The sequence below is a fragment of the Papio anubis genome, chromosome 10, assembly GCF_008728515.1.
Source record: "Papio anubis isolate 15944 chromosome 10, Panubis1.0, whole genome shotgun sequence".
Classification (NCBI taxonomy): Eukaryota; Metazoa; Chordata; class Mammalia; order Primates; family Cercopithecidae; genus Papio; species Papio anubis.
The window spans coordinates 86,408,992-86,430,760 of NC_044985.1; the positions used below are offsets into that span (position 1 = coordinate 86,408,992).

Below are 21,769 nucleotides of genomic sequence, written 5' to 3' on the forward strand. Positions count from 1 at the left end.
CCAGTATAGAGTAGGTTGCCAAGTAAGGAATTTATAATACTTGGTTCACTTCCAGGGAATCCATTTAAATCTAATGTGCTACAGTCAATAAACTGCTTCTCTGCAGTGACAATCCAATACTAGAATTAGGTAGCAAGTGCATAGTTTATAAAAAAAGAGAAATGCAGCTATATCTAAAGAAGCCATTTTTACTTTCACAGTTTCATTGAGATTAAGAAACATTCCTTTGGCCCGGCGCGGTGGCTCACGCCTGTAATCCCAGCACTGTGGGAGGCAGAGGCAGGCATATCACGAGGTCAGGAGATGGAGATCATCCTGGCTAACACGGTGAAACGCCGTCTCTACTAAAAACACAAAAAATTAGCCGGGCGTGGTGCTGTGCGCCTGAAGTCCCAGCTACTCGGAGGCTGAGGCAGGAGAATGGCGTGAACCCGGGAGGCGGAGCTTGCAGTGACTGCCGAGGCCGAGATCGCGCCACTGCACTCCAGCCTGGGCGACAAAGCGAGACTCCGTCTCAAAAAAAAAAAAGAAACATTCCTTTAATACTAAAACTTAGAATCTTTCAAATATTAATGAATAAAAAAACTAGCTTTAATTTTATAAACTACCAGGGACTCAAACATAGTTTAGTCAATAAAGAGGGGAAGAATAGTTTCCTGATAAAAATGAAAGCATAGAAAATAGTCTAAAGGAAATACATGAAAATGTTAAACCATAGTTACTCTGAATATTGGGTTAATAAATGACTTTTTCTTCCTACATGTTTCAGAATTTACAACAAAAATGAACTGCTTTAACAATCACACACACACAGTTTTGGAGTTTTTGTTTTTCTTTTTGTTTTTTGAGACAGAGTCTCGCTCTGTCACCCAGGATGGAGTACAGTGGCGCAATCTCAGCTCACTGTGGCCTCCGCCTCCTGGGTTCAAGGGATTCTTCCGCCTCTGCCTCCCTAGTAGCTGGGACTACAGGCACGTGCCACCATGCCTGACTAATTTTTGTATTTTTAGTAGAGATGGGGTTTCACCATATTGGCCAGGCTGGTCTCAAACTCCTGACCCCGTGATCCACCTGCCTCAGCCTCCCAAAGTGCTGGGATTACAGGCATGAGCCACCGTGTCCGGCCAGTTTTTTGTTTTGTTTTGTAGAGACAGGGTCTTACTATGTTGCCAAGACTAGTCTTAAACTCCTGGCCCCAAGCAGTCCTCCCACCTCGGCCTCCCAGAGTGCCAGGATTATAGTCATGAGTCAACATGCCTTGCCCCAACACAGTTTAATTTTGTTTTATGTTAAAATATTTTAAATTGGTAAAATAAAAAATTATAGGCCACGTTTATTTTAAAGTGGCTTTTTTTCTCCTGCATAAAATGTTCAGGTATAATTTGTTTAACTGTACTACCATTCTTCATGTTTTCCATTCTTTTCCAGTTTTTTGTCACCCATGCTATAGTACAGGGAGACAATAATAGGTCACTGTAGCCTCAAACTCCTGAAGTGCTGGGATTATAGGTGTGAGCCCAGCCTCTTTTCCAAATGTTTATACTCCATTTCTTAGTCTGTCTTGAAATCTTTTCTCTCCCTTGTTAAAATCACTTGCCTGGCTTTTCTTTATTCCTTAGTGTTAGTTTTGTATGACCTCTTGTAATCAATGGTTTTATCTTAATATATTTTCACATAAAAGGTGGCAACTTAGCCAAGCACAGTGCCTTCTTAGCCAGGCACGGTGGCTCACCCCTGTAATCCCAGCACTTTGGGAGGCTGGGGCATGTGGATTACTTGAGGTCAGGAGTTCGAGACCAGCCTGGCCAACATGGTGAAACCCCATCTCTACTAAAAATACAAAAAATTAGTTGGACGTGGTGGCAGGTGCCTGTAATCTCAGCTATTCAGGAGGCTGAGGCAGGAGAATCACTTGAACCTGGGAGGTGGAGCTTGCAGTGAGCCAATATTGCACCACTGCACTCCAGCGTGAGCAACAGAGTTAAGATAATGTCTTAAAAAAAAGAAAAAGAAAGGGGGCAACTCTTCCTCAGTTCATGTTTGCCCTCTAGTCTTTCCTTTTGAAGAAATATATAGAAATATATACATTTCAGAAGAAACGACCAGTTCTTTTCACATATTTTTAGTTTTTCCATTTTCTCTTTTGGACAAAATCTACAGACTTCTTCTGTGATGTAGAATTCAACATTTTAAATCCTTTTTGTCTGACACAACCCACATTAAGGAATACAACTTCAGCCAGGTACAATAGTGCACACTTGTAGTCCAAGCTACACAGGAGGCTGAGTGAGAAGGATCGCTTGAACCTAGGAACGTGAAGCTGTAGTAAACTGTGATCCCACCTGTGACTAACCACTGCACTCCAGCCTGGGCAACATAGTGAGACCCCATCTCAAAAAAAGCACAAAGTTTACATCATTACGTAGTATAATACTTAACCTTACTACCTACTCTATATCCTAGTGTTTTCTGTTCTAGTCTAGAGCATTTCAGTTTTGGTTAGAGTTGTTTGTTTTAAACCACTGAGCTGGTTTTATGACCCACCGACGAGATCCAGCTTGCATTTTCCTTCCTTTGGGTAGGAAAGATTGAAAAAGTTCCTTGTTTATCTTTTCTATTCTTTTTTTTCCCCCTACTTGTCTTTCCTCATCAGTGTTAACAATGTCACTCCCTTTAACTCATTTACACAAGCATTAAGGTATCATTATTTACCTATTCCTAGAGTTGGAGTCCCCTTCCAAAGGATGCATCAGATTTTGCCTAAATATTTGTTTTCCATTCTGATTTATTCTCAATTTTTTTTACATTTAAAGAGCTATAATTGATAAACTGCACATATTAAAGTGTACATTTAGGTATGTTTTGATATATGTATACACCCATAAAACCACACAGTCATGATTATGAACATGTCAGTTACCCCCAGAAGATTTCTCGTGCCGTTTTGTAATCTCTCCTCAACTTTCTCTATCCCCCATGAGTCCCCAGGCAACCACTGATCCACTTTCTGTCACTAGAGATTAGTTTACATGTTCTAGAATTTTATATAAATGGAATCATATAAATGTACTGTTTTCTCACTTCTTTCAGTATAATTATTTTCAGATTTATTCATGTTCTTATGTGTATCCATAGTTTATTAATTGCTGAGTAGTATTTCATTGTATGCATATGATACAGTTTGTTTGTCTATCCACTCGTGATAGATATTTGGTTTTTTTCCAGTTTCAACTGTTACAAATAAAGCTGCTATGAATATTCATGTACAAGTCTTTGTATAAACATATGGTTTTATTTGCTTAGGTAAATACCTAAGAGTAGAATGGTTGAATCGTGTGGTAGGTATATGTTTAACTTTTTAAGAAACTGCCGGTTTTTATGGCCGGGCGAGTGGCTCACACTGGTAATCCCAGCACTTTGGGAGGCCGAGTCGGGTGGATCACCTGAGGTCAGGAGTTCAAGACCAGCCTGGCCAACATGGTGAAACCCCGTCTCTACTAAAAATACAAAAATTAGCTGGGTGTGGTGGTGCATACCTGTAATCCCAGTTACTCGGGAGGCTGAGGCTTGAGAATCGTTTGAACCCAGGAGGCAGGGGCTGCCGTGAGCTGAGATCGCACCACTGCACTCCAGCCTGGGTGACAGAGCGAGACTGTCTCAAAAAAAATAGAAAAGAAAAGAAAAAAGAAACTGCTAGTTTTCTAAAGCGGTTGTACCATTTTACATTCTGGCCAGCAGTGCATGAGAGTTCCGGTTTCTCTGCATCTTTGCCAACACTTGGTATTGCCAGTCTTTTTAATTTTAGACATTCTTTTTTGGGGGTGGTGGTGGGAGTACAGGATCTCATTGTATCACCCAAGCTGGAGTACAGTGCTGCCATCATAGCTCGCTACAGCCTTGACCTCCCAGACTGAAGTGATCCTCCCACCTCAGCCTCCTAACTGGAACCACAGGTGTGCACAACCACATCCAGTTAATTTTTAAAAATTTTTGGCCTGGCGCGGTGGCTCACGGCTGTAATCCCAGCACTTTGGGAGGTCGAGGCGGGTGGATCATGAGGTCAGGAGATCAAGACCATCCTGACTGACATGGTGAAACCCTATCTCTACTAAAAATACAAAAGCAAAATTAGCCGGGCATGGTGGCGGGTGCCTGTAGTCCCAGCTACTCAGGAGGCTAAAGCAGGAGAATGGCATGAACCTGGGAGGTGGAGCTTGCAGTGAGCCGAGGTCACGCCATTGCACTCCAGCCTGGGCGACAGAGCGAGACTCCATCTCAAAAAAAAAAAAAAAAAATTGTGGAAATGGAATCTTACTATGTTGCCCAGGCTTGTCTTGAACTCGTGGCCTCAAATGGTCCTCCCACCACAGCCTCCCAAAATCCTGGGATTACAGGCATGAGCCACCATGCCCAGCCTAGATTTATAATTATTATTTTATGCTTTTCTCTCTTAAATAAGAAAAAAGGAAGAGTCTGGATGTGATAGGTCTCGCTTGTAATCCCAGCACTTTGGGAGACCAAGGCAGAAGGATCATTTTGGCACAATGGTGCCTTAGCCAGGCACAGTGATACTTGCCTGTAGTCCCAGCTACTCAGGAGACTGATGGAGGAGGATTGCTTAGGTCCAGGAGTTCAAGGCTGCAGTGACCTGTGATCATGCCACAGCACTCCAGCCTGGGCAACAGAATGAGACCCCTTTTTTTTTGTTTTTGTTTTTAAAAAGGAGTTAGAAACCAAAAATATAATAATAGTGGCTTTTATAGTTACCTAAGTAGGCTTTTGGGTTCTACTTGTTGTCTAATGTCCTTTGAGGACTCCCTTTAACATTTCTTGTAGGGCATATCAGCTTTTCTTTTTTTTTTTTTGAAACAGAGCTCTGTCACCCAGGCTGGAGTGCAGTGGCATGATCTCAGTTCACTCCAACCTCCACCTCCTGGATTCAAGCGATTTTCCTGTCTCAGCATCCCAAGTAGCAGATATAGATATATACAAGTCTTTGTATAAACATATGGTTTCATTTACTTAGGTAAATACCTAAGAGTAGAATGGTTGAATCATGTGGATATTTAAAAACAAACCTAGCCTATTTTTTAAAAGGGAGTTAAAACTAGCTTTGCCCTGGCCAGGCGCGGTGGCTCACACCTGTAATCACAGCACTTTGGGAGGCCAAGGCAGGTGATCACGAGGTCAGGAGTTCAAGACCAGCCTGGCTAACATAGTGAAACCCCGTCTCTACTAAAAGATAAAAAAAAAAAAAAACCAAAAAAACAAACAAACAAACAAAAAACAACCAGGTGTGGTGGCAGGCGCCTGTAATCTCAGCTACTAAGGAGGCTGAGGGAGGAGAATCGCTTGAACCCGGGAGGCGGAAGTTGCAGTGAGCAGAGATCGTGCCACTGTACTCCAGCCTAGGCGACATTGCAAGACACCATCTCAAAAAAAAAAAAGAAAAAAAAAGACTAGCTTTCCCCAAAAGGGAGACTATTGTAGGGAGACTATTGTTCATTGCTAATGAATAGGAATACTACAGAATGGGATTGTTTTTTGATACTACTGTTTTGGAACTAGTTTAAAGAAGAGATGTCTATAAGTTTTAAGGTTGGAATGAGGCACTCTTTTTTTTCTTCTTTTAAGGCAGAGTCTCACTCTGTCACTCAGACAGGTGTGCAGTGGCACGATCTTGGCTCATTGCAACCTCTGCCTCCCAGGTTCAAGCAATTCTCCTGCCTCAGCCTCCCAAGTAGCTGGGAGTACAGATGCAAACCACCATGCTGGCTTTTTTTTTTTTTTTGAGACAGAGTCTCGCCCTGTCACGCAGGCTGGAGTGCAGTGACTTGATCTCGGCCCACTCCCTCCGTGGTTCAAGTGATTCTTCTGCCTCAGCCTCCCAATAGCTGGGACTACAGGCGCGTGCCACCATACCCAGTTAAGTTTTGTACTTTTAGTAGAGACGAGGTTTCACTGTATTGGCCAGGCTGATCTCAAACTCCTGACCTCGTGATCCACCCGACTTGGCCTCCCAAAATGCTGGGATTACAGGTGTGAACCACCACACCTGGCCAATTTTTTTATATTTTTAGTAGAGATGGGGTTTCACCATATTGGCCAAACTGGTCTCGAACTCCTAACCTCAGGTAATCTTCCTGCCTCAGCCACCAAAGTGCTGGGATTATAGGCGTAAGCCACTGCGCCCAACCAAGCACTCTTAACTGGGGGTAAAGGAGAAAAGCTCACCTAGAGATAGAAGATAGCCAAATGCCCCCAAATTCCATCAAACTCAAAACTTATTTTTGAAGCAGAGTTAGTGACTGTTGATTGACATAATATAACTGTGAATTAACAACAATGACCTAAACCTGTGGCCTTGAAGAAACATCTGCGACTTATTGTTGCTTTTACCTTAATGAATAATTCTTCAGGGAGTTGAGGTAAATCCTGCTTGTTTACTTGTTCATCACCTTTTGAGAATGTTCCTTTACAAATCCTTGAAGCCTAAAATACGTTATTATAGCTATGTAAAATATACTGGTTAAGGTAATTGATTTTTCTTTTACCTCATGTTGTGAACTGAAAAGTTCAGTATATATTTTTTTTAAAGATACACGGTTTGACATGTACTTTGTCTTACAGGCAGTGAGGTCACTCAAGGAGACAATCGAAGACTGTTGGGACCAGGATGCAGAGGCTCGGCTTACTGCACAGTGTGCTGAGGAAAGGATGGCTGAACTTATGATGATTTGGGAAAGAAACAAATCTGTGAGCCCAACAGTCAATCCAATGACTACTGCTATGCAGAATGAACGGTAAGACCCTAAGGGGTGTGGCACCTGTCAATCAATAAATAACAGAAGACCCAATAAATAACAGAAAATAAATACCTTTAAACCAGCCTAATGGTTCAATGATTATCTCATACAGTCTAAAGTTATCATTTTTCTTTCAATATTCCTATTCTTCTATTGAACATTTTTGTTTGGTACGAGTGCGAGATGAAATCTGCATTTTTTTATATGTAAAGGTATAGTGAAAGAAGTTAGTCTTTCTCTATTTATGGTCCAACTTTCCTGCAATAATAAAGGTAAAATGTTTCCATAACTCCAAAAGTTCATAAGCACTTCTATGTAAATTGTCTCATTTATCCTTTGTTGTTACTATTCCTTCTTCCTCTGCTTTTTTTTTAAGTAAATGGAACTATGAACTTGCCTATCTAACCACTGTTTCACTGACACTAAGGTTTCTAGACTTCCTATCTAATGCTCTTTCTTATAGAGTATACTACTACTACTTTTACATGAAAGCAATTCAAAGGTCTTTCTAGTCCATCATTAATACTACTTTACAAGACTTTTTCTTTGCTAGAACTATGATTTTTGGTTCTAAATAAAAAGGCTTTTTAAAAATTCCTACAATTTGGAACTTTCTACGTCTGTATTTCTTTGTTCCATATTTGGGGTAAAAAAGCCTTTGTATGACTCTGTCATTTTGTCTAATACATGTTTAAAACTTTCAGAAAGGCATCCAGGAAAGGGTTACTGGAGAAGATTGAAATAAAAATAAACTCGATTCTTGAAACTTTTTTTTTTTCCTGTGTGGTTTTTTGGAGGTTTTTTTGGTTTGTTTGTTTGTTTTTTTTTGTTGTTGTTGTTTGTTTGTTTGTTTTTTGGAAACTGAGTCTTACTCTGTCCCCCAGGCTGGAGTGCAGTGGCATGATCCTGGCTCACTGCAACCTCTGCCTCCTGGGTTCAAGCGATTCTCCTGCCTCAGCCTCCCGAGTAGCTGAGATTACAGGCATGAGCCACCATCCCCAGCTAATTTTGTATATTTATTAGAGACAGGGTTTCACCATGTTAGCCAGGCTGGTCTCAAACTCCCGACCTCTGGTGATCCACCTGCCTTGGCCTCCCAAAGTACTGGAGATTATAGGCGATAGGTGTGAGCCACCGCGCCCAGCCTATTTTCTGTTGTTCCAATTTGTGAAAGCCATTTGTATTAGCCATAGGTCAAAAATTTGGTTTGCACTACTTTTGTATAAGTTAAATTAGTTTCGGTTATAAACTCTTACACCTTATATATCAGCAAATCAAGAAAGTTAGACACTGGCTATTCTAATTATAAATTTTTTCACTTTACACATACCTGAGGACTGTCTTCTGCTTTCATCTCCCCTCATCTCTGTATTTCCCATGTCCTCTAGTATGATGTTTATACCTCTCTCAAAAGTCAGCTAAAGCTTTTATTTTGAATGCTTTCAAACTTTTCTTGAATGGTAAGAAAAAAAACCCTTGATGGCCCACCTTGATTTGGCCATTTTTTGCCTCCTGTGTCATTCGGCTCAACCTTCTGCATGCATCTTCTCATCTCCAGTCTCTACTAATAATTTCCCCAAAATTATAATTCATCCCATAGTTACTCTAAGTTTTATTTTACTGAATCTTACCCTCCATGTCTCCTTAGCTTCCTTTTCTTGTACTGTATAACAACTTTTTCTTCTTTTCCTCCTGTCATCTCCCTTATAAATAACGGACATTCCCAAGGAATGACAATGACAGCAAAGAACCCATGATAATTGGAGAGCAATTCTGAATCTTTGATCCTTTATTTGAACATCATATTCTGCCTTATACCTTAGGCTCAAGGACTTTTACTGATATGACTCAGACTATCCCAGAAAGATATGCGCCATTACTAGGGTTTGCTTCTTTTTTTTTTGAGACGTGAGTCTCACTCTGTCGCCCAGGCTGGAGTGCAGCGGCCGGATCTCAGCTCACTGCAGCTCCGGGCCTCCTGGGTTTACTTATATTCTCCTGCCTCAGCCTCCTCCTCCCGAAAGAAGCTGGGACTACAGCGGGCTACCGCCCACCTCACCGCTAGTTTTTTGTATTTTAGTAGAGACGGGTTTCACCAGGTTAGCCAGGATGGTCTCGGGACCTCCTGACCTCGATCCGGCCTGCCTCGGCCTCCCAAAGTGCTGGGACATAGCTTGCTTCACCGCCTGGCCAGGGTTTGCTTCTTAATGGAGGCCTTTGGAACAACCTAAAAGCTTATATTCTTTTTACCATTTGGCCATTGGAACTTAATTGATACCATAACTTTTGAGTAGGCACCATGCATCTAGAATTATGGAAGTACAGAAAACATATACCATGGTTCTTCCTCTCATAAAACATAATGTCTAGTTACATGAATATACATTTCATAAATATATATTTAATGATGTTACACAACTATAGGGGAGATTTTTAAATTAACTCTTATAAACCAAAATAATAAACATTTATAAAAATTATATCTGATCCACATACATTTTTCAGTAGGCTTAATTCATGTATAACTAACACTTATCAAGTTATTAATTGACACTTGATTATTTGATTAGACTTTTTAACCTTTAGAAAAATATATGTTTGGAAGAAAATGAAAAACGACTCAGACTTTAAAATCAGAGGTGTCAAACTTGGAGAGACAATTTATCATAAATGTACATTCTCAATGTGATACTTTTTTTCTTTCTTTAAGCAACCTGTCACATAATAGGCGTGTGCCAAAAATTGGTCCTTATCCAGATTATTCTTCCTCCTCATACATTGAAGACTCTATCCATCATACCGACAGCATCGTGAAGAATATTTCCTCTGAGCATTCTATGTCCAGCACACCTTTGACTATAGGGGAAAAAAACCGAAATTCGATTAACTATGAACGACAGCAAGCACAAGCTCGAATACCCAGCCCTGAAACAAGTGTCACCAGCCTCTCCACCAACACAACAACCACAAACACCACAGGCCTCACACCAAGTACTGGCATGACTACTATATCTGAGATGCCATACCCAGATGAAACAAATCTGCATGCCACAAATGTTGCACAGTCAATTGGGCCAACCCCTGTCTGCCTACAGCTGACAGAAGAAGACTTGGAGACCAACAAGCTAGACCCAAAAGAAGTTGATAAGAACCTCAAGGAAAGCTCTGATGAGAATCTCATGGAGCACTCTCTTAAACAGTTCAGTGGGCCAGACCCACTGAGCAGTACTAGTTCTAGCTTGCTTTACCCACTCATAAAACTTGCAGTAGAAGCAACTGGACAGCAGGACTTCACACAGGCTGCAAATGGCCAAGCATGTTTAATTCCTGATGTTCTGCCTACTCAGATCTATCCTCTCCCCAAGCAACAGAACCTTCCCAAGAGACCTACTAGTTTGCCTTTGAACACCAAAAATTCAACAAAGGAGCCCCGGCTAAAATTTGGCAGCAAGCACAAATCAAACTTGAAACAAGTCGAAACTGGAGTTGCCAAGATGAATACAATCAATGCAGCAGAACCTCATGTGGTGACAGTCACCATGAATGGTGTGGCAGGTAGAAACCACAGTGTTAACTCCCATGCTGCCACAACCCAATATGCCAATGGGACAGTACCATCTGGCCAAACAACCAACATAGTGACACATAGGGCCCAAGAAATGTTGCAGAATCAGTTTATCGGTGAGGATACCCGGCTGAATATTAATTCCAGTCCTGATGAGCATGAGCCTTTACTGAGACGAGAACAACAAGTTGGCCATGATGAAGGTGTTCTGGATCGTCTTGTGGACAGGAGGGATCGACCACTAGAAGGTGGCCGAACTAATTCCAATAACAACAACAGCAATCCATGTTCAGAACAAGATGTTCTTACACAGGTTGTTCCAAGCACAGTAGCAGATCCTGGGCCATCAAAGCCCAGAAGAGCACAGAGGCCTAATTCTCTGGATCTTTCAGCCACAAATGTCCTGGATGGCAGCAGTATACAGAGTAAGTGGAGGGATCATATAATCTCTCCTGTGTGTCTTTTGGGGCCATTTAAATAACTATTTAGATCAACTAATAGATATATTTCAACCAGTGATTATTTACCTTTGCCACTTTGTAAATGATCCATTTGAGACCTGGAGCAGTGGCTCACACCTGTAATCCTAGCACTTTGGGAGGCTAAGGGAGGTGGATCACCTGAGGTCAGGAGTTGAAGACCAACCTGGCCAACATGGCAAAACCCCATCTCTACAAAAATACAAAAATTAGCCAGGCTTGGTGGTGTGCACCTGTAATCCCAGCCAAGATCACGACACTTCACTCTAGCCTGGGCAAAAAAGTGAAACTCCATCTCAATAATGAAATAAAATAAAATAAGCCATTTGGGCCAGGCGTGGTGGCTCATGCCTATAATCCTAACACTTTGTGAGGCTGGGGCAGGTGGATCACCTGAGGTCAGGAGTTCGAGACCAGCATGGTGAAACCCCGTCTCTCCTAAAAAATGCAAAAATGGCCAGGCACAGTGGCTCACGCCTGTAACCCAGCACTTTGGGAGGCTGAGGCAGGTGGATCACGAGGTCAGGAGTTCAAGATCAGCCAGGCCAAGATGGTGAAACCCCCGTCTCTACTAAAAATACAAAAAATTAGCCAGGTGTGGTGGTAGACACCTGTAATCCCAGCTATTCAGGAGGCTGAGGCAGATAATTGCTTGAACCCAGGAGGTGGAGGTTGCAGTGAGCCAAGATTGCACCACTGCACTTCAGCCTGGGTGACAGAGCAAAACTTTGTCTCAAAAAAAAAAAGAAAGCAAAAATTAGCTGGGTGTGGTGGTGCACACCTGTAATCCCAGCTACTTGGGAGGCTGAGGCAGGAGAATTGCCTGAACCCAGGAGGCGGAGGTTGCAGTGAGCTGAGATCACGCCATTGTACTCCAGCCTGGCAGCAAGAGCGAAACTCCATCTCAGGAAAAAAAAAAAATAAGCCATTTTGTTGGGCCTCAAAGGTAATTAGACTATTGTAAAGAAAAAAGTAATATTTTTGTCATTGATAATTAAAAAGTCAGTGTCACAATAGTCAGAATAATTGCCCAATTTAATATGTGCTTTATGTGGCTGTTGCTTTATAATGCAACTCACATACTTGCTATGAAAAGTTGAAATTAAGTAAATACCAGTTCAAGAGCTCCAAGTAATGTTATACCAGTATAACCTTTGAAACATTTTATTGCACATATTAATATTGATTATGTCTGCATTTAGGTTTTATCAAACTAACCTTAATAAATCTTTTTTTTTTTGAGACGAAGTCTCACTCTGTCGCCCAGGCTGGAGTACAGTGGCCAGATCTCAGCTCACTGCAAGCTCCACCTCCCGGGTTTACGCCATTCTCCTGCCTCAGCCTCCCGAGTAGCTGGGACTACAGGTGCCTGCCACCACACCCGCCTAATTTTTTATGTTTTTAGTAGAGACGGGGTTTCACCATGTCAGCCAGGGTGGTCTCGATCTCCTGACCTCGTGATCCACCTACCTCGGCCTCCCAAAGTGCTGGTGTTACAGGCGTGAGTCACCGCGCCTGGCTATACCTTAATGAATCTTAAAGATCCAGAGAAATTTCAGAAAAATTACTATAAAGAAACTGTAGGCTGGGCACTGTGGCTCACGCCTGTAATCCTAGTGCTGTGGAAGACTGAGGTGGGTGGATCACTTGAGGCCAGGAGTTCAAGACTAGCCTGGGCAACATAGCAAAACATTTACAACTTAGTTTCTACAAAAAATTTAAAACTTAGTTTGGTGTGGTAGTGAGCGCCTGTAGTTCTAGCTACTTGGGAGGCTGAGGCAGGAGGATCACTTGAGCCCAGGTGTTCAAGGCTGTAGTGAACCATAATCACACCACTGTACTTCAGCCTGTACAAGAGACAGAGACTCTGAAAAACAAAACAAAACAAAAAAAAACTGTAAGATTCTTCTTAGTTTCTTAGTATCATCTTTTTCAAGAGTTATGTATTGAGTCTCTCACATACCTATACTTTTTTTTTTTTTTTTTGAGACAAGGTCTTACTGTTGCCTAGGCTGGAGTGCAGTGGCAAGATCATGGCTCACTGCAGCCTCAACCACCGGGGCTCAGGTCATCCTCCCGCCTCAGCCTCCCAAGTAGCTGGGACTCCATACCTATACTATGGTACTATGAGCCCTGTAGCATCTTAAATAACTTAAACTGATGTTTGATTTCTTGCCCTAAAGGGATTGCAACACAAAACAAGGGAGCTCACCAAAATCTGTAAGTTATTGTTATACAAAATGATTTATTTTAATTAATTAATTAATTTTTTTTGAGACAATCTTACTCTGTCATCCAGGCTGGATCATGCAATGGCATAATCTCGGCTCACCGCAACCTCTGTCTCCCAGGTTCAAGCGATTCTCTTGCCTCAGCCTCCCGAGTAGCTGGGATTACAGACATGCGCCACCATGCCCTGCTAATTTTTGTGTTTTAGTAAAGGAAGGGTTTCGCCATGTTGGCCAGGCTGGTCTCGAACGCCTGACCTGAGGTGATCCACCCACCTCAGTCTCCCACAGTGCTGGGATTACAGGCATGAGCCACTGCACTCAGCCGATTTCTTTTTTAGACTAAGGCATTTATGAAAAAAAGTTATGTTTTATTTTTCTCTAGGGCTACAAAATGGGTTTGAAAGAAGGATACAGGTTTCAAAAAACAATCAGTAAAATATAGCCCCTTGCTTGAGCGCCTTATATTATAGACCAGTTGACAGACCCTTATTGCAGGACTCTGAGTCAGTAAGACATCTTGTCAGATAGGCCAGGCGTGGTGGCTCATGCCTGTCATCCCAGCACTTTGGGAGGCTGAGGCAGGCGGATCACCTGAGGTCAGGAGTTCGAGACCAACCTGACCAACATGGAGAAACCCCATCTCTACTAAAAATACAAAATTAGCCAGGCATGATGGTGCATGCCTGTAATCCCAGCTACTTGGGAGGCTGAGGTAGTAGACTCACTTGAACCCGGGAGGCGGAGGTTGCGGTGATCTGAGATTGTGCCATTGCACTCCAGCCTGGCTACAAGAGTGAAACTCTGTCTCAAAAAAAAAAAAAAAGAAATCTTGTCAGATATAGGAAGAGGAAATTACTAAAATATTTGTACTCTAATATTTCTGTCATTCTTCCGAAAAATATTGTACGCCAGGTGCCTTTAAAGTTTGATCCAGGCCAGGCATGGTGGCTCACACCTATAACGCGAGCACTTAGGGAGGCTGAGTCGGGCACATTGCCTGAGCTCAGGAGTTCAAGACCACCCTCGACAAGATGGTGAAACCCCCCGTCTCTACTAAAATACAAAAAATTAGCTGGGCATGGTGGCATGCGCCTGTAGTCCCAGTTACTCAAGAGGCTGAGGCATGAGAATCGCTTGAGCCTGGGAGACAGAGGTTGCAGTGAGTCAAGATCATGCCACTGCACTCCAACCTGGGCTACAGAGTGAGACTCAGTCCCAAAAAAAAAAAAATTTTTTTGGATCCACCTTGAGCATTAAATACAATGATTAAATACATTTTACCAAGTTAAGATCTCTACCAAAACCAGAAGATTTGAGAATACAGCTGAGAACTTTAAGTGTTCTCCTCTGATTGTGTGTGTGTGTGTGTGTTTATCCTTGACTTATAGAATAAGTCAATCAGTTATTAAAACATTTGGGTTAAAGAGTCTCAAAAATAAGTTGGTTAAGCTTTGCCTAGAAAAACATTGCCTGGCATTATGAATTTCAAGAAATGTTCATTAGCACCCTCCTGAGACATTGGTTTGACCTTTTCTTGAGTTACATCCCTCACCCTTTATTTCTTAAGTCTGTTAAATAGTTCATTTTTCTGCCCTTTTATTTTCAGTAGGTGAGTCAACACAAGATGGCAAATCAGGATCAGGTGAAAAGATCAAGAAACGTGTGAAAACTCCCTATTCTCTTAAGCGGTGGCGCCCCTCCACCTGGGTCATCTCCACTGAATCACTGGACTGTGAAGTCAACAACAATGGCAGTAACAGGGCAGTTCATTCCAAATCCAGCACTGCTGTTTACCTTGCAGAAGGAGGCACTGCCACAACCATGGTGTCTAAAGATATAGGAATGAACTGTCTGTGAAATGTTTTCAAGCCTATGGAGTGAAATTATTTTTTGCATCATTTAAACATGCAGAAGATGTTAAAAAAAAAAAACTGCTTTATCCTCCTGTCAGCACCCCCTCCCACCCCTGCAACAAGGACTTGCTTTAAATAGATTTCAGCTATGCAGAAAAATTTAGCTTATGCTTCCATATTTTTAAATTTTGTTTTTTAAGTTTTGCACTTTTGTTTAGTCTCGCTAAAGTTATATTTGTCTGTTATGACCACAGAGTTATATGTGTGTGTATCAAAAGTGGTCTCAAAATATTTTTTTAAGAAAAAAAGCAAAAACAATGTATTGCTGATAATCAGTTTGGACCAGTTTCTTAAGGTCATTAAAACAGAAGCAAATTAAGACAGGTTTGACTGCAGTGGTATCTGGTATCCATGTTTTATTTCTGGGCACAAGCTAGTTTTTATGTTGATACGTTCCTGAACATATTATCTTGTTGGACATCTTTTCTCTTGTGTTTTGTTTGAATGTGCAATAGTTTATAGGCCACAAATAAGCTTTCTTGTAAGCTCTCTTCCTAACAGGGCACATATTCTTCCATAATATAAACACTTTTCTGCCCCATCTCCCATACTTTTGAAGGTCAGTTCTATGACAGTGAATTTTGCACAGGAGAAGCAGCTACCTGATTTCTTACTTTCTCTCTCCTTATCATGGAGAATACAGAAACATTGTCTGAAAGGGCTCTAAAGAAGGAACTACCAAAACCTGATTTGAAATGCCATTTCTTTTAACCTTCCAAATCCTGAATGTTTCCTTCCAGGCATTTTAATAAACTTATTTGCTTCTGGTTTTGGGAGTTCATAAGAGAGACTAGAACAAAGTACAGGACATCAAATATTAGCCATTTCCCATTTTATTTTATTTTTCTATGTATGTTCATGATCCATGTTCATTTATTTAAGAATACATTTTTATTGGTAAGCTTATAGAGCTATACTTATGGAATTTTTAAGTAGGAAAATAAATGGTTAAGACAAAATAGTGTTATAGCTTTCATTCTCTGAATAGGCCATCTTTGACTCATAAAATTATACTTACTGTTTATTATAACTTCAGAAGTAATTTATAGTTCTGAACCTCTAGTATCTTTTACCCTGTTCCCAAGCGAAGACTGGTGACTTTATCTGAAAATGATTCCTCTTCCCATGACCTAAAACACTGTGAGGAAAAATCATTCAAGTGGCATGCCAAGTCCCCATGAAGGAAGGGCTGCTGTCAAACCTAACTTTTTTGAGCAGACTGAGACTAAACTTCTGTCTTTTCAAAATTGTGTTATCTTCCTTAATCCTATTTTCATAATTTTTCCTTTTGCCAGTTTTTCACATTATCTTTGATATGTGAGCAACATTTATTATTTACATTAGAGTATACCTTTTAGTAATAACATGACTTGAAATCATGTTATTTTTAAAAGCCTCCTTTGCTTCTTTCATTACTTATAATCTTCTCTAAAACAAACTCTGCATTTTTTTTAATAAAGCACTTTCTGTCAAATAATGGACTTTTTTCTAAACAGAAATTATTTTTTATTTACAAACTGATGATTTCACTTTAAAAAAATTTTTTTTTTTTTATTATCAGAGTACTTAGTAAATGTTATATAGTTCTAAGATAGTTCCAGGGATTAAAAGGTTAAGAGGAAAACACAAATCACCAAATTTCTGATTTATGTTTTTATCTCCTGAACAGTATTTTTTCACTCATATTCCTCTATCTCATCACTTAGCTAAAGACAGCCTAAATTTCCCAATTTTCTGTCATTTGTGATTTACTTGTATATAAGCCTTCTCATTTGCCATGTGCTGTGATCTTACAAGTTAGATGTTACTGTACCTACCATTTATTCAGCTGGATTGCTGAACACTGTTCTGGATTCTTAGAATTAAGATTATCTTGTTAGTGCCCAAGATTTCCACGCTTTGTGTTTTATTGGCCCTTCTCTTGATTCAGCACCTTAACCGATTTTCAGTCTTCTGGCACATAATTTTTTTCACAGTTATTATTCTATTAACAAATTATTTGTATCTTTCCTAGTACATTTTCACTTAGTTCTCTTGCCTTTAAATATCTTTCACATGCATTTTAGGATATTCTTTTCAAATATTTGTAGGACAACTTTGAATCAAAATAAATTATATTCCTTCTCCAGTTTGAAGCATTGAGGGTAAATAACCATTTGAGGTCTAACTGATCTTTTCCTGCCAGAAGAGTGATCTTACGTTCTGCTATATTTGTATTTGGGCCAGTTGATTGTAGGTTTTCCAACATTTTTTAATATTGGGAAAATTATAATAAAATGCTTTAAAAATTAATATGCCAGATTAAAATAACTGAATAGTTTATTTCATTCAAGCATGTTTAAAACAAATAATTTCCTTTCACCAGTTTTTCTTAGTAAACTCCTGAAAAAGTAGGAAAGGTGGAGAGTATATATCATTTTAATAAATTTTAAATTAAATTGTACATCAGACTGTTAAAATCTGTAATATACAAGCAAGCAAAATTAAGTTTATTACTTATATGCTAATACTCGTCTGATAATAAATGTTTTTTAAAGTTGACATTTAACTGCTATCACAAAATTTTACATGTAGAAAAGCAGGTCTTTTGAATAAAAGATCATTCAACTAAAAATATTAAAATTTATTTCACTGGATGGTAATGTAACCTTAAAAGCATCATAATAGGTAAAGTCTAATATTAGTTCCCTTAACAAAATCCTAACTGTATACCAGAATTAGGTCACTGAAAGAACTTGATTTGAATTACGTTTAGACAAAAATTACTTAATTGTAAATTATTAAAACTTTCCAAATGCATAATTGGCAAAAAATAAATAAATAAATAAAAAACACTGTTACCCGTGTAGGAAGTTACGAGAAGGCACATACTGAATGCCGAAATATACATATGCCATTTCTTTTAAACCTCAGAGCAACCATATAAGCATTGTAATTAATATTCCCATTTTACAGATGAGGAAATTGAAGCTAAGAGAAACTAAATAATATGCCCAAGGTCCATATCTAGTAATAGACAAAGCTGGGATTTCAGTCGATGTCTACCTCTCTCCACATCTCTTTCGTCCATACCACACTGCCTATATGCCACATGACAGGATGTGTTACGGGCTAACATTTATTTTAAAAATTCAGGCCAGGCACAGTGGCTTACGCCTATAATCCCAGCACTTTGGGAGGCCAAGCCGGGTGGATCACAAGGTCAGGAGTTCAAGACCAGCCTGGCCAAGATGGTGAAACTCCATCTCTACTAAAAATATTTTTAAAAAATTAGCCAAGCGTGGTGGTGGGCACTTGTGGTCCCAGCTACTCAGGAGGGTGAGGCAGGAGAATTGCTTGAACCCAAGAGGCAGCAGTTGCAGTGAGCTGAGATCACGCCACTGCACTCCAGCCTGGGCGACAGAGTGAGACTCCGTCTCAAAAAATAAAAATAAAAATTCAGTCACTATACTCGCACAATTGTCATTTGTATATACACAATTGTATATACAAATACAATTGTATTGGTATATATAAGGTAAGCCAAACCACATACCTTAATGATTTGGGAAGTTAGGCAAATATAAGATATGTAGACATATCTATGCTGATTGTTGCTTGAGAAATAATTACTAATTCAAGACAAAACTCAATCCTGTATCTCCCATCATGAATCTTAAAATCATTTCACTTGACTCCTAACATTCTTAAATTGCAGAACTAATGGTAAGGTAAATTTTAAGGAAAAAGTTAAGATAGCTTTTGGGAACAGAGACCTTTCCCTAAACTGATTCCATAATAGATTTGGGGGAATTAATTTAACAGAGAATTTCAGTTTCATCAGTCCTTTGAATCCATCTTCAGGACTTCTGCTTTTAATAACTTTAGAATATTTACTAATCCATAGAACTAATTGAGTAGGCTATAGGAAGGATACAAGGATAATGTCTTTTTTATAAAACAGTTTAGTATAGCTTCTTAACATGTATCCACTTGTTCCAGAAAATGTGCATTGGTTCTGAATGTGAAAATATTTAAAGAGAGAAAGGAACACTTAAGTGTGGGCTTCAGTGGGAATTTTCACAAAAAAATTGGCAAGTTTTTTTTTTTTTTTGAGACGGAGTCTCGCTCTGTCGCCCAGGCTGGAGTGCAGTGGCGCGATCTCGGCTCACTGCAAGCTCCGCCTCCGGTTCACGCCATTCTCCTGCCTCAGCCTCCTGACTACAGGCGCCTGCCACCGCGCCCGGCTAATTTTTTGTATTTTTAGTAGAGACGGGGTTTCACCGTGGTCTCGATCTCCTGACCTTGTGATCCGCCCGCCTCGGCCTCCCAAAGTGCTGGGATTACAGGCGTGAGCCACCGCGCCCGGCCAGCAAGTTTTTTTTTAAATTATTTTCAAATTTGACTTCTACAGCCAAATGGAATTGGTAGGCTGTAGCTGTTACACTGAAATTTCCAGTCTTTTTAAGTGCCTCCTGAAAGCCATTTAAAATGGAAAAATATTTCAATGAACTTTTCTTTTCCTTTTTTCATATTTATGGACATGAATATTTTATTGGAGATCATTAACTACTAGAATTTGAGATTATATTTCTATACAATATTTTTTAAAGTTATGTTGAATTTACTACCTGTTATGTGCAGGTTATTATGTAACTATTCACAGATTGCTTCATACATTGCTTTATCTTCCCAGCTAACTTATTAAAGTTAGAATCTGTACACATATATTGATTGTCTAGACCAGTCATTCTAGAAATTGTAACACTCCCACATAAACCCCAGAAGACTTTTTCAGAATGCAATGTTTTCTAAATATACTGTTTACTGGCAGTTTACTCTTCAGCATATAAGGTTGCATTTTAACTTTTAGATTATGAACTGTGCAAACTTTACCCAAAACTATCTTGCATGATTCCCTCCTAAATATGTTCCTTGATTAAGTAAATCTGGCAAATCACTGTTTGAGCTAGTTACATAAAATTTGTTATCAAGAGAAGGCCTTTCTACAAGTTTCCAGATTAACAAAGAAAAGAGGAAATCACAGGGCATTTAAGTGCACCTTCCCATTACTTTCCTTAAATCACCTCATAGGCCGGGCGCAGTGGCTGACGCCTGTAATCCCAGCACTTTGGGAGGCCGAGGCGGGTGGATCACGAGGTCAGGAGACTGAGACCATCCTGGCTAACACGAACCCCATCTCTACTAAAAATACAAATAATTAGCCAGGCATGGTGGCACGCGCCTGTAGTCCCAGCTACTTGGGAGGCAGAGATAAGAGAATCGCCTGCACCGGGGAGGCGGAGGTTGCAGTGAGCCGAGATGGCGCCAATGCACTCCAACCTGGGCAACAGAGCAGGACTCCATCGCAAAAAAAAAAAAAAAAAAATCACCTCATAGTTTATGTCTGACTTACTCCAAACCTCAGTTATCTGATTTGTAGTCTGTGTCAGGAAAGTTTTCTTTATATCCTGTCTCCCTCCTCTTTGATTTTAAATTTTTTTTTTACCCAGTAGGACAAAAAAGAGAGCAGCTGGTCATCATCCCCAATATTCTTAGTCTTCAGTATACTTCAGGCCTCTCAATGAACACTTCAGTCTCGGTTCTTCAGACAAAATTGCTTAAGCTCTTTCTCCTCAATCCTATTTTAATGACTTTATATTTAAGAACATAAAATTATATCTTCTTTTATATTCAAATTCATTACTCCAGTTAAGTAATAGTTTGATAGTTTGATAGAATCGAGAGTTAAGATGTTTCTATTTGAAAGTGGATTCAACCATCAGACTACCAGCAAATCAGCACTTAATTTTTGTATTATCTAACATTTTCTATTGTGGAATTTTATGACTTTATATTCTCATTAGTTATAGCTAAAAAGCCATGCATACAGAATTGTATATCATTTTGCCATTAAAATTGTTTAACTTATATTGCAGCAAGCTTAGTTTTATGATTGAGCCACAACCTTCTACTTATTTTTTGTGTCAAATATTAAACATTAAATGCAAGATTAACTTTCAAAAGCAAACCCTACATTAATCAGGTATTATCTATGGACATTTTTGTAGACCACTTTTGAAATACTTATTATTATGCAACATAGACTGGACTATACAACTTTCATTTAACTTTTAGGTGACTGATTTAAGTTGAGTGTGCATATAGAGAAAAACTTAGAAATTTATCTCATGGCAGATACATTTGAAAGTACTTCAGAAGACTTTATGCTGTATATTAAAACCAGGCTCAAAATAAATCTATCATATCTTTAAAATTCCAATTCTGTTATTACTGTGATGTTTGTAGTGTTACTATTAAACATTGTAAACATACACATTCATTTTTAAAACAACTTGAAACCCATTTTAAAATCTGGGTAAGAGAGAAGGAATCTTCAGAACCAAATTACATCATTAGGGTGTCCAGTTTATGACTGAATTTTTAAGCAAATTACTGTATTTGAAACTACAACTTGATTTGTTTTTCAGTTTTAAAAGGCAACTTGTGGGTTTTATCCATTTTATTTGTACCTTTAGATTTCAGAAACATCTTCGTGTTTTAGATTCATTCTACAGACATATTACTTAAAAACTCAGGGCCCCTTTCTTCCCTTTGTACACTGAAAAAGTTCAATTGGTAGCAAGTAAGCAATTAGATCCAGTTGAATATTTAAAGTGTTTGTTGCACAGTTCATTTAATGTTTCATCTTATTTGACTTTTTCACATAGATATATTATCAGATTTCATTAATCATAAAAAGTTGCCCAGTTCTGTAATTACTGAACAGAGGGAA

The 21,769-nt window shown here is 39.5% G+C and overlaps 1 protein-coding gene across 2 annotated transcripts in view; it reads left to right on the top strand.

Moving 5' to 3' along the window:
• Positions 1–19,055, top strand: part of BMPR2 (bone morphogenetic protein receptor type 2) — a 204,575-nt gene extending 185,520 nt beyond the window's left edge. The window contains exons 11-13 of one of the 2 annotated variants that reach the window (XM_003907828.5): positions 6,631–6,803; positions 9,517–10,796; positions 14,691–19,055. In XM_003907828.5, coding sequence (XP_003907877.2) covers positions 6,631–6,803; positions 9,517–10,796; positions 14,691–14,938 — 1,701 coding nt within the window. In that variant the 3' untranslated portion in view covers positions 14,939–19,055. Of the gene's footprint in view, positions 1–6,630; positions 6,804–9,516; positions 10,797–14,687 lie in introns of both variants that reach the window. The other variant, XM_009182806.4, reaches the window with a different exon arrangement.
• The last annotated feature ends 2,714 nt before the right edge of the window (positions 19,056–21,769 follow it).